The sequence below is a fragment of the Eulemur rufifrons genome, chromosome 20 (assembly GCF_041146395.1).
Source record: "Eulemur rufifrons isolate Redbay chromosome 20, OSU_ERuf_1, whole genome shotgun sequence".
Classification (NCBI taxonomy): domain Eukaryota; kingdom Metazoa; phylum Chordata; class Mammalia; order Primates; family Lemuridae; genus Eulemur; species Eulemur rufifrons.
Genome location: NC_091002.1, coordinates 38,968,307 through 38,981,540, shown reverse-complemented (window position 1 = coordinate 38,981,540; position 13,234 = coordinate 38,968,307). Strand labels below are relative to the sequence as shown.

The window sequence follows — 13,234 nt, the reverse complement described above, 5'->3', positions numbered from 1 at the left end:
ATGAGTGACCCAAAGAGAAGATAAAAGGGAGAAGGATGGGAGGAAACTGTGGGAGAGGGAGAAAGGGACACAGAAACCATGGGAGACCCACAGAAAAAGAGAAAAAAGTTAGATATAGGCACAAAGCGTCTCAGAGAAACAATGAGTTACCAAGAGATTGATAGAGACACATTGTCGGGGACAAACAGAAGGGGTGTGCTAGTTGGCATGCATGTAAATGCAAAATGAATGAAGGATGAGGATATTCCACAGCTCTCCAGATTACCAAGATGAAGACCTGAGATGGTGGCATTCATGCCTGAGGCAGCCTGGAAAGTGTGAGATCAGCTTCGCCCACTCCCCGGGTTGACCAGAGGGCCCAGCCCAGCATAGCCCAGGGATCAAGGCCAGGAGCAATCCAGCAAGAGACCCTCCCCCAGTGCTGTGAGCTGTGGGTGCCAGTTAGTCCCATGTACGACCTTGGAACTTGGCGTTCCCAGCAAGAACGGGGGTGGCTGGCTTGTCTCCAGTTCTTATCCCCGAGGTGCTGGCTACTGAAGGAACAGGCGGGGCCAAGGCAGACAGACATTTCCAAGTTCTGGAACCACCAGACAGGCAGGTCCCTCTTCAGAATGAAATTGTCTGGACTTTTGAGCTTCCTGGTGCTATGCATCCTCTTCTTGAGTGTCCAGGGACCTGGTCTGAGAGAATGGCTCTTTCCCCGTAAGTACTGGGCCTCAGCCCTTGCCCCGGGGAGAGGCGAGTTTGCTGGGAGGAAGAAAGAAGGAACAAATTGTCAGATCTGGGTTGCTTTCCACCATCTTAGCCCTGGTCCCGGGTTGGGAGAGGAGGGAGAGGTTTGGAAGATCCTGTCTGTGAACGCAGGAACCGTGACTTAGGCAATCCCCACTTTCAGCCCCCTTAAAGTGGAGAGTCTTTCTTGGGAAGGTGGCAGAGGGTGGGTGGGTAGAGTCACAGGGTCTAACACTTATAGGAGGAGCTTATATTAATTGGAATCTGGGAAGCCCAAGGGACCTTCCCCTCACCCCATGAGAAAGGCCCACTTTTCAGGATATCATGTCTATCTGCTCCTGGTTCTTTCAAATGTAGTTCTAAAAAGTGTCCCTGCATCCCCAGGGGTTCCTTGACTTTGGAATAAAGGACAGTATTCAGAAGTCCCTCTAAACTTAAGACAATAATACTCCATTACTCTGTGGTAATAATGATAATTGTTACCATTTGCTGAACACTCAGAACATAGGGATTTCTGAGGAGGGGTTTCCAAAAAAAAAAAAAAACAAACAAAAAAAGAGGAATCTGGAGTCAGACTTAGTGGCTCCAAATCTTGGTGGCCACATAACCTTGGCCAAGTTACTTCAATTCCATGTGCTTTGGTTTCCTCATCTGTAAAATGGGGATATTAATAGGATTCGTGTCATAGAGCTGCTATGGGGATTAAATGAGATAATACATTTAAAATGTTTAGAAGAGTGTTTGGCTTATAGTAAGTACTTAAGAAATGTTAGTTAACATTGCTGTGCAGCACTTACTATGATTAGAGCTTGACACAGTCTCGTTTCTTCCTCACAAGTCTGTGAGGCCAAAATGCTTTTACAGATGAAGAAACTGAGGTTCAGAGAGGGTAAGTGGCAGGCCAAGAGTTAGAATTCAAAAACTGAACTGACTCCAGGGTGAATGACATTAATCACTGCTGCAGTCCTCAAACCCCAGGCCACGGACTGGTATTGGTCTGAGCCTGTTAGGAAACGGGCCTCACAGCAGGAGGTGAGTGGCAGGTGAGTGAGCGAAGCTTCGTCTGTATTTACAGCCGCTCCCCATCGCTTGCCATCCCCCCCACCTCACCCTCCAGGCTGTGGAAAATCGTCTTCTGTGAAACTGGTCCTTCATGCCAAAAAGGTTGGGGACTGCTGGATCACCAAATAATATTGCCCCCCAGAGGAACTTCCAAACATTGACTCCTCAACAAGAGAAAAGGGCAGATATGCTTAAACCAGCTTAAACCAAAAAAGGCTATTTTGCCTTCCCGGGGACATATGCAATGTCAGGAGGCATTTTGGGTTGTTACAATTAGGGGTGCTACTCTATATAATGGGAAGAAGCGAGGGGTGCTGCTAAACATCCTACGGTGCACAGGACAGCCCCCCACAATGAAGAGTTATCCAGCTCAAATGTCACTAGTGGTTGAGAAATTCTGCCTTTTAGCAGGGATGGGGCTAAGGACTGGGGTTAGAAGGTGGTCTGCAGGGAGGGTGATGCCCACAATAGGGAAACACATGAGGTCACCCCAAGGGAAAGGACTCCCGGGGATCTTGCCTAGATGAAAGCAAACTTCCCTGTCTCCCTAGAATCGCCTTGTGTCTAGCAAAGGACGGGCACTGTGCCCTCCGAGGCTCATGTTGTAAGACTGCTCCTTCCCTAGAGAGATGCCCCAGAATCAGAGAGCAATGTGAATTCCAAGAAAGGGACCTGTGTACAAAGGACAGACAATGCCAGGACAACAAGAAGTGCTGCGTCTTCAACTGTGGGAAAAAATGTTTAGACCTCGAACAAGGTAATCCTCAGAGCCTCGTAATAACCAACCAACACCCCTACCCACGTCCTCACCTGCTGCCTGCCTGGACTGGCACTGTCCCCTGGTTCACTGAGGGGTGGTCTCTGGACAAGATTGCCGGATTCGAGAGACCTGGGATGTAGGTTTGTTACTGCCTCTAATATGGCGTGTGACATTAGAGAATGTCTGAGACTCACTTTCCCCAAACAAAGGTGGGTGAAGGAGTGGAATTGAATCAGATGGTTTTTTGGCTACGTGGCTACTTTTTGCTATCATGATTTTCTGAGTTCCCAGGTGACCATTGTTGTCCTAACGTATACCAACATTGTTGCCTCCAATGATAAGTTAAGAAATTTATATTTCCTAGCTTTTTGCTCTGGGGTGACCACCCCTCTGCCTACACAACTTTGTACCAGGAATCCTTCCCTGCCCACTCCAGACCAGAGGGTTTTTCCTTCGCTGCTGCAATCTTAACTCCATGCCCATCTCCCGGGGCTCCAAAAAGACTATCAGAGATTCTTTATTTATTGGTTTAAAAAATATTTATTGAGTGCCTCTGGGACCCATACTAGGATTTGGCCTGCTCAGCGTGGTCAGGAAGGTTGGGAAAGCCTTCTCTGAGAAAGCAAGCCTGGAGTTGAGTTTAGAAAGACGGGTGCTATTTTAGGCACAAAGTGAGTGGAAGGGCTTTCCAGGCACAGGGCACAGCACGCACAAAGGCTCAGCGGTGCGGCCCGCGGGGGGACCGGATTGCAGAGTGCGCATGAGTGTGGTATAAGGGAGGAAAATCCTGGGTAGGTGGGGATTAAACAATCCCGGTCTGGTGGGCCAGGTTAGAGAGTCTCGCCTTGATCCTAAGGGCCACGGAAATCCCTTGAGGAGGGTTGGGGACGTGATCAGGTTTGTACTACGCCTTCAGAGAGGGAAAGAGGAGCAACGGAGTATCTTGAAGGACATCAAGATGAAAGAAAATGGTAGCCTGGACTGGAGAGGTAGCAGAGGGGATGAGGAAGAGTGGGATGTCAGAGAGGAGAGGTATTTGGGAGGTGAAGCGGACTGGGTTTGACAGGGGAGTGGAGTGAGCAGACAGGGGGCTACGTTGTTCACACACCTGCAGGCGAGGATCCTGAACCCAGACTTCCTGGTGCACATCTCAGTCCAGTTTTTACCAGCCTTTTAGTCTTGGGCAAATTAACAACTTCCCCTCACTGTGCCTCAGTTTCCTCAGATGATGAAAGGACCAATGTTAAAGGTCATTTGAGGATCAAATAAATTGATGTGCGTGGAGTGCTTAAATCAATGCTGGGCACATAATGTCCACCTGATATATATTAGCTTAAATCATTTGTCATTCCTGACTGGGAGCTCCTAAGTAGCAAAGGCCATTGCCTTTTCTTTGTCCCTTAAAGCATTTAGCATATTGTAGGTGTTCAATGAATGATTTATTCAGTTCAGATCAGGATATATTTTATTTTGCCCCCAACATTCCATAAAGCCCTGTACTGTGCCAGGCTACCGGTTAGGGATTTGGGATTCCAAGATGAAATCAGACACAGTCCCTGCTCACCAGCAACTCCCAGCCTCAGGGATGAGACCGAAGATGTAAACAAATGACGAACATGCACACGAGATCCAGAAGCAAGGTGTGGCAGTATGGGATGTAGAGTGGAGTCAGGAGAGATGTCACAGGGGAGCTGATGTCTGAGAAAGGCTTTGAAGGAAGAATGGGAGTGTCACTAACGAGCGGCAGTGGGCACATGGCGGGGCAAAGGCATGGAGGGCTGGCATAGCACGGTGTGCTGACTACTGCTGGAGCACGCAGCTCAGGGGGGCACCGTGCCAGGGGGGGAGGCCAGAGCCACAGCAGGAGCCAGATGATGAAGGGCCTTGTGAGTCACGGGAGGACTATGTCACAAAGTCAAGGGAGGTCTTATCCGTGGAATGACAGGATCAGCTTAGCTTTCAGACCCACCAGAGGGGCAGCATAAAGGATTGACTGGAGGGGCCAGGACTGGAGGCAGGAGAATGGGTGCGAGGTTATCTCAACAGCCCAGCCATGAGATGCTGAGGCTTCAACTGAAGAGAGACTGGCAGAGAGGTGAGGTCTTAGGAGGTAAAAATCAACAGGACTTAATTGTTTAGCTGTGGTTTACCCTCACTATGCAGGACTATGCAGGTATTGTTTAGTTGGGGCCCGTATCAGGTTGCTAGCGGTGCTGTAACAAAGTACCACAGGCTGGGTGGCTTAAACAACAGAAACGGGTTGTCTCCCAGTGCTGCAGGCTGCAAGTCCGAGGTCAAGGGATCAGCAGGACTGGTTCCTTCTCGGGGTTGTGAGGTGTCAGGACGGCGAGGGAGAGTCTGTTCCACGCCTTCCCCTAGCTCCTGGCGCTGTGCTGGCGATCATTGGCGTGCCTTGGCTTGCAGACGCATCACCTGATCTCTGCCTTCATGTTCACATGGTGCTCTCCCTGTGTGTGCGACTCTGCCCAAATTTACAGTTTTTTAAATAAAGACACCAGTCACATCAGATTAGGGGCCCACCCTACCTTGGGATGACCTCATCTTAACTAACTGCGTCTGCAACGACTGTCTCCAGGGATGGGATGCAGACACCCACTCTGGGGTCTCCCTGGCAATATGTGCAATATGTCAATGGAGCTTGGGTCCCGAGCTGTGATAGGGAAAAGGAGTTTATTCCAGTTTCATCCATGGTGGTTTCCAGGGGGAACAATTTTGTTCCGGGGTGGGTACTCTGATTTCTCAACTCCAGGGTCTCTTGGCAGATATATGCACTATGCCCAAAGAAACTGGCCCGTGCATGGCTTTCTTTCGTCGTTGGTGGTACAATAAGGAGAACAATACCTGCTCCCTTTTCATCTATGGTGGCTGCCTGGGAAACAATAACAACTTCCAAACCAAAGCCAACTGCCTGAACACCTGCCAAAAAAAACGTGAGTTCGGGGCCCCAGTCTTGCCAGGGCCATGCTGGGAGGCCTGGGTGTTGGCTGGTCCGTCCCAGGATAGCTACGTCCTTGGCAGACCTGGCGCTGACAGAACCAGCTCCAAGCAGGAGGGAAGAGGGCACCTCGAAAAGGGGTAGACAATGTGGCTTTCTGGGAACTGAGGATCAACAGGGACGCGGGGGCCAATCGAAGCTGGCAAGTATGAGGAGAGGTGGGGGGTGGAGGGAGGTGTGGATGGAGTGAAATCTCAGACACCTATTGCAGAGGGGCCACGGGACATCCAGCCTAGACACGTGAGCCGACCAGCCCTTCCAGGCCATCAGTTTCCTCAACACGGCTTTTGCCAGCAATCCCCTCCCATCCAGTTTTCCTTGACGGAGATGAGTAGCTCCCAACGCAAACCCACTTCCTTTTAACGTCCTCCTGTGGAAAGATGTATAAACATTACTGCAAGTTCCAAAGATAAGCTGAGCCCAAGATGCTCAGCTGGTCCTGTCCTACTTTCTCAACAGGCTCCTCTTCCTGAATGGATAAGGACACACAGGGATAACGGCCAGGATTTGGCTCATGCTCTGAAGAACTGTCCGTGAACCTGACTGATGCTCCGACTTGGCTTCCACAGTTCCACTCTCGGTGTTCCGAGCCCTGTCCCTCTTCCCAAACTGAACCGCAGGGTCTGCCTCCCCTTCCTCCCTCTCCACCCCTCTTCATGAATAATATCCTTCAGGTTTGATCCCATATTTATACTTTACCCTTTATCTCTAACTTCTAAAGCTCCTTACTTACACTGTGTGGCTCCCAATTTTTCCCAATAAAGTACTTGGCTTAAGTCCTTTACTCTGAGGCTCAGTAATTCACATCTGCTTGGCACGTTGAAGCTCCCAGTGACATCAGTGAATGGAGGAGAGTCAGAAAGTTGAGAGCTCCAGGAACATTGTTATCCTCCTCTGTTTCTTCAAAAAATTGTAAAACCCTTTTAAGGCAAAGGCCCACGAATGCTGCCTTAGTTTGGATCCCCCAGAAACCGACCCTGGGACAAAGGGCAGGGGCGCAGGTGGTTTATTTGGGAGATCTCTCCCAAGAAGCACAGGGCGGAGAGTGGGGTAAGTGTCGCAGGGAAGAGAGAAGGGTCGATTGTGAGCTGGTTACCACTGTGGGAAACTGTGGCCCAAGCCCACCGGGGACCCTCTAAAGAACCATGTAATACAGACCTTCAAATTATCTTCATCTGTCTCCCGGGACGGGAAGGCTGAGGTACTTACCCACTGATTCCATTCCCACCAGATGCCTGGGGTGCTAAATCCCTCACTCTTCCAGACTGTTCCGCATGCAAGCTGAACAACTCCCAGGGAGCCGGAGAAAACCCACAGCAGAGAAGTATGGACTCTGGCACTTGGGGTGGGAGGCTGTCCCCGTGCACTGGATATTATTCAGCCAGAAAAAAAAGAATGAAGCGCTAATGCTACCCTGTGGATGAACCTCAAAAACATTATGCTAAGTGAAAGAAGCCAGGCATGAAAGGTAGCACACGGCATGATTCCATTTATATAAAATATCCAGAATAGATAAATCTCTAGAGAGAGAAAGTAGATTAGTGGTTGCCAGGGGGTGGAGTGGGTTAGGAGGAAATCGGGAGTGACTGCTAATGGGAAGGGAGTTTTCATTTGGAGTGACAAAAATGTTTTGGACTAATAGAGGTGGTGGGTACACAATGTTGAGAATGTACTAAAAAAAGCCACTGAATTGTTAACCTTAAAATGGCTAATTTTATGTGATGTAAATTCTACCTCAACTTTAAAAAAATGGATTAAGAAAAAATGTGCAGTGGGACTGTCTCTTGCAGCTGCAGGTGAAATTGGAGGTGAGCCAAGGCCTGTGGGGTGGGGGCAGCAGTCACCACTTGAATTCTGCAGTCACTCACTCCCGCGTGGCGTCCACTGCCAGAGAACTTACCACTCTCCGGTAAGGCCAGTGGGACATTCTTCAGCCCCCGCTGCGGCAGCTGGTTCCGAAATCATAACTGGCATTTAGTATTTCTCTCCTGCATCACCAATTCTAAATCGCACCCGATGATAGAAGCTCTAGTATTCTTTCATTCTTTCAAAATACCATGACCTGGACAGACACTTTCTGAAGGTTCAGTGCAGCCTGGAATCAACCTGTTTCTTCCCTCAAACCCCACTCAGGACAATACCTTCACTGTGACAATGGCTCAAGAAAATGGGTACACCAAAGAGGAGAGAGAGGGAAGAGAAGGGTGGGGAGAAAGGATCCCAGACACAGAAAGACCCACTGGAAAAGAGACAAGCACAGGGTACAAGGCACAGAGAGGCATAAAAGGGAGAAAAAGAAACAGCGTGAGAAAAATAGACATGTCAGGAAGAGAGTAAAATTAGAAAGAAAGGTGAGAACCGGGATACTCTTGACCTCCACACTTCCCCTGGGAAATGGGAGACTCTGTAGTTAAACACCCCCTTCTGCTAAGGAAGCCTGGAGAGCCCCAGACAAGATGCGCCCCATCTCCCCTGCAGACCAGAGAGCCAGAGGGGCTCAGACTGCTGAGTTAAGAGCCACCTCTCTAGAGCCCCTTCCCGCAGGGTAGGTACCAGTTAATTGCATTGATGGCCTTGGGGAGTTGGTGTTCCCAGCAGAGCGAGTGTGGCTGGCTCGTGTCCAGTGCCGACTCTTGAAATGTTAGGCTACACTGGAGCATCCAAAGTTCAGAGGCAGTACAAGAAAAAAAAAAAAAAAAAAACAAAGAAAGAAAAGAAAAGAAAACAAAAGTTCAAAGGGAGGAGCTCCTGAGCAGCAGTTGCTAGTTTTGGTGCAACCAGCCAGACCAGTACCTTCTAAAATGGGACTCTCAGGACTTCTGCCGATCCTAGTACCATTCATTCTCCTGGACGGCATCCAGGGACCTGGGCTGGTTGAAGGGGTCATCAGTAAGTGTTGGGGACTCGGTCCTTGCAGTGAAGAAAGGGAACTCAATGGGGAGGAAGGAAAAAGGGACAATTTCACAGATGAGGGGTGTTTTCCTCTGTCTCAGCCTGGGATCTTGGGTAGGAGGGGGGAGTTATTTGGAGCCATTTTTTCAGTCCCCTTCCTCTTGGCAAGGTGACTTTGGTGAATGCAGGAACCTAAGTCCGTGGCAACTGACTCCTCACTGCCATTGCAAGGAGTTCTTCCAGGAGGTGCCTGGACCTAGACCTAATGAAATGGACTAAGGGACTGGGAAGCCCAAGGAACTTTCCCATAAGAAAAACAGGCCATTGCCCCAGTACCACCTCATCGGCTCCCACATCCTCCCATGGCAGCCCCCAAAGGTTTCCCCACAGCCACAGCCACAGCCACACCCACACCCAGAGGATCCTTGCCTTTGCGGTGAAAAATGGTACCCAGAAGTCCCTTGGAATGCTGGAATATGAAGGCCCATAATTAGCAGCTTTATATACTGAGCACTTTAAAAGTAGTGGTTGAAAGTGAGTGCTCAGGAGCCACACGTTGTAGGTTCAAATCCTGCTTCCACCCCTTAGTAACTGTGTGATCTTGAGCGAGTTCACATAACCACCCTGTGTTTCAGATTCCTCTGTTTATAAAATGTGAATATAAATAGTACTTCCCCATAGAGTTGTATTGGGCATTAAGGAGAAAAGGCCAGGCACACAGTGAGTGCTTCCTCAATATTAGTCGTTATTATTTTGGCCCAGGCAGTTTGACAATGGCTTTTCAAACTTTGTTGCATTAGTCTTCAAAACAACCCTGTAGGCAAATGAGGAAATCAAGGTTCATAGAGGGGACCTGCCACACCAAGGGCGGTGCAAAATCTAAAAGCCCAGGCACGTGATGCCAGAAATGGAGGCCTCAGTCATCGCCAACTACCGTGCCTCCTGGGGAAACATCAAAGCACGGGAAGGCAGAGTGACCAGAGTAGTCCTAGAGGAAAGCATCCTTCTCTCTGGAACCTTACAGGTGGTGAGGGTAGGGGGGAGGGGTTGGAATAGGGATTAGGTGAGTTGTTATGGGGTTGGGGATGTGGGTGGTGGTGTGAAATTCCTGAGCCCTCTGGGGGTCACTACCTTCTGGGGACAGGGGAAGTGAAAACAAGTTTCCCTGACTCCGCAGTGCTGCCCTGGTTCTTGGAAAGGAGAGCACTGGCCCCTTTAAGGCCTCAAGTGAATATGTCTTTCCCTCCTTTAGAACCGTGTCCCAAAATTAGAATAAAATGTGAAATGGAAGAAAGGAATCAATGCATCAGGAGCAGAGATTGCCCAGAAAACATGAAGTGTTGCCTGTTTAGCTGTGGAAAGAAATGTTTAGACCTCAATCAAGGTAACTCAGAGACCCCGTGAATTACCCAATGCTCTCACCTCCTACCCCACCTGCACGGCCTTGTCCAACTCCTTCTCCTGGTTCACCGGTGGCTGATCTCTGTCCAAGAGTCTTGGCATATCTTCTACGTGACACAAACCTGCCAGTGCTGGACTTGGGAAACATGGATTTAATTTCATTTCTCCCTCTATTTAGGTATGTGATAGGAGCAATGTAGTTTTTCCTTTCTTGGCCTCACCTTCCCCATCCATAAGACAGGTGCAGGTATTAGATCACAGGCTCTCTCGGCTACTCTTCGGTGATCCTCTGAGATGCCAAGTAGCCACTGAAGTCCCATCAAATGTCAACATTGTGACAGGTTATACGATGGCTACAAAAGACAGGGATGTGATCTGTATTTCCTGGCTTTTTTCTCCAGGCCCCTCTGTGTATGTAAATCAGCGATTCTTTCCCTGACCACCTTAGACCTCCTACACTCTTTCTGCTCTGCCCATATAATTGAGCTGTAAAGACCATCAGGGACTATTCATTCAACAAATTTTCACTGGTGGCCTGGCACCCGTAGCAGGCTCTGCTCGCTCTCTGTGGCCATGGAGATCAGAAAAGCTTTTCCTGGAAAAGGAATCCATGATTGAAGATCTGAAAGATGGGTAGCACATAGGCAAAAGTGGGAGGGAATAGCCTTCTAGGCACAGGGAACAGCACGTGCGAAGGCTCTGTGTTAACAGCATACCCAGGCCCAGTGAGGCAGGGACGCGGAGAGTAGCGTGGGCACAGTAGGAGATGAGAAAGATGAAGCTGGACTTGGTGGGGGCAGGGGTAAGGGATTTGCCCTTGGTCCTGAGAGCAATGGATTATCCACATCCGAATCCCTTACAATCCACGTGACCTCAGGAAAGTTACTCAGCCTCTCCAAACCTCAGTTTCCTTCTCTGCATAATGAGAACAAGAGGGCCTGCTTCATAAGATTAAATGTTAATGCATGTCAGATGCTAAGAACGGGCCTGGCACTCAGTAAGTGCTATCATTATTGTTCTGTTGTGCTTCAGACTAAGAGATTCTAAAGATCTCTGTTTGTACCTCATAGTACTGTGGGCAAAACAGTTGCTTGCTCAATAAATGCTTCTTTATCAGGGTACATTCTTTTTTTGTTTGTTTGTTTGTTTCTGTGAGTACCCTTGAAGCATCCACTCTGTGCCAAATTATCTGCTAGGAACTGCTGTACCAAGACAACATTAAAGCACAATCCCTACCTACCCTCAAAAACTTCATGTTCTCATGGAGAAAATAGAATATATGAACAGAAAATTAAACGGAAGTGAAGAAAGTATGTTCAAGATTGAAAAGCAGTTAAGAAAAACAAGGGGTAAAGAATGGATTCAGGAAGGACATCATCCAAGAGTTGATGTCTGGGGAGGGTTTTAAAGAATGAACAGGAGTGCACCCAGTTAGCAAGAGAGGAATGGAGATTTCAGGCATGTGCAAAGGCATGGAGGTGTGTAAGAACGTGATTATTTTTAGAGCATGAAGTTTCAAAGGGTGGGTGTTGGGGGCAACAGGAGACATAAAGTGGGAGACGAGGAGGAGGAAATGGATTCTGAAGTCCTTCTGGGTTTTGGTAGAACTTCAGTTTGAGCCCAATGGATCAGTCATTCTGGAAACCAATGTGGAGCAGATTGGAGAAGCCTTGGAGATCAGTTGGTGACCTTTCATGGCAGTCCTGGAAAAATATAATGATGCTTGAGTTAAGAAAGTGGCAGAAAGGAAATAAAGGAGAGTCATTTAGGAGGCAAAATCAGCGAGATTTAGTGTTCAGATGTTGGGGAAGCACGGTACGAGAGGCCACGTGGTGTCGCAGCTGTTCCTCACAGTTGCCCTGCAAGACAAGCAGGGTGGGATTTTGTATTCTTGTCTCACAGATGAGGAAGTCGAGGATCAGAGACGTAAAGTGAGTGGTCAAGGTTCATACTGAATTGGGAGCACAGCCCTGAGCCAAATTGACCTCTCCGGGGAGACAAAGAGAGCAGTGGCCCGAGGAAGAAAAAGATGATGGATGTTCTCCATGGAGACAGGTACCCACATTGCTGTGCTCTGCGATCTCCCCACAGACATATGCAGTTTGCCACCGGTGGTTGGCCCCTGCCTGGCCTACTTTCCACGCTGGTGGTATGATAACGAAACTGAGCGCTGCTTCGAATTCATCTATGGCGGTTGCCTAGGGAACAATAACAACTTCCAATCTGAAGCTGTCTGCATGGTCACCTGTGAAAGAAAACGTAAGTCCCAGGGGCCCCAATCTCCTGTGCTCACCAAGGCCACATGGAGAGGTCTGGGTGTTGGCTGGTCTGTTCCAAGGCCTTGATAGGCTAGGGGCGGACAGAGCCAGCTCCAATCAGAACGTATGAATGCACCTTGCAGAGGTGTAAGTAGAAGGATATTTTGGGAAAGAGAGGGTGGGAAGGGAGGCAGTAGTTAAAGGGAAATTGGCAGATATGAGGGGAGTAGGGGTGCAGAGAGAAGGGGGTGCATAAACAGAAGCGGTGGGGCATCCCAGGCCAAGTCAGAGGGAGGTCAGTAGGCCCAGCCCTGGGCTGGACACCCTTCCCTAGCCAGTCATTACAGGCCTTTCCTACTCACCAAGCTTTGTTGCCACTTTTCTTCCCTTTTTAAGTTGATTTATAGCTAAGGCAACGACATACTTTATTGGCCAAAGCAAGACACTTTTGAGAGTGCTTCAAAGTGGGGTGCCATTAATTCTTACACAGGGGCAACAGGCAAAAACTGGACCCCACTGAACAAATCAGAACTCACCATCACTCCATGAGCCCCCAAACTCACCTCACTACTGTTTTTTTTTTTTTCCTGCCAAAAGATGTAAAAATGATCCCACCTGCTTTTTTTCCATTAACTGCAAGATTTGGTTCCTAAGGTGGCTGGGATTCAAGCATCTCACCCCTTACCTTCTGTCTCACAGACTCATCTTCCTGGTTAGGATAACGAGGAGCTGGAAATACCTCCAGGGTTTGGCTTGTAGGCCAGGGCTCTCTCTGTGTGTATCTGACGGATGCCCCACGTCAGCTTCCACTGGCCAAATCTCAACCTCCAAGACCTTGGCAGTTCCAAAAACCAAACCCAGGATTTGCTTACTCCGTTTCCTCCAGCTTGGCTTCTCTTCAAACATAATGCCCTACGCCCTTTGACCTCTTCTCAGTGTGAGACCCTATCTCTTCAACTTTCATGGCCCCCATTTATCCCTTTGAAACCTACAGTTGCCCCTAATAAAGTGCTCTGTGATGTCTGATCTCTCTGAGGCTGAATAATTCATGACTACCATATGCAGATATTCTCATCTCCCTATATGAAGTTTTCAGAGAACAAGAAGTCATTG

The 13,234-nt window shown here is 48.8% G+C and overlaps 1 protein-coding gene and 1 pseudogene across 1 annotated transcript; both read left to right on the top strand.

The window, feature by feature from the left end:
- Positions 1–611: 611 nt before the first annotated feature.
- Positions 612–5,487, top strand: LOC138400967 (eppin-like). The gene is made up of 3 exons (XM_069496148.1): positions 612–706; positions 2,424–2,549; positions 5,325–5,487. The coding sequence occupies exons 1-3, from the start codon at positions 612–614 to the stop codon at positions 5,485–5,487; spliced, it is 384 nt and encodes a 127-aa protein (XP_069352249.1).
- Positions 5,488–8,371: 2,884 nt separating this feature from the next.
- LOC138400729 (WAP four-disulfide core domain protein 6-like) lies at positions 8,372–13,062 on the top strand (annotated as a pseudogene).
- The last annotated feature ends 172 nt before the right edge of the window (positions 13,063–13,234 follow it).

Coding starts and splice junctions, on each gene's coding strand:
- LOC138400967 (XM_069496148.1), top strand. CDS start 612: ATGAAATTGTCTGGACTTTTGAGCTTCCTGGTGCTATGCATCCTCTTC. Junction 707..2,423: donor GAATGGCTCTTTCCCCGTAA/GTACTGGGCCTC, acceptor TTCCCTAGAGAG/ATGCCCCAGAATCAGAGAGC. Junction 2,550..5,324: donor AAATGTTTAGACCTCGAACA/AGGTAATCCTCA, acceptor TCTCAACTCCAG/GGTCTCTTGGCAGATATATG.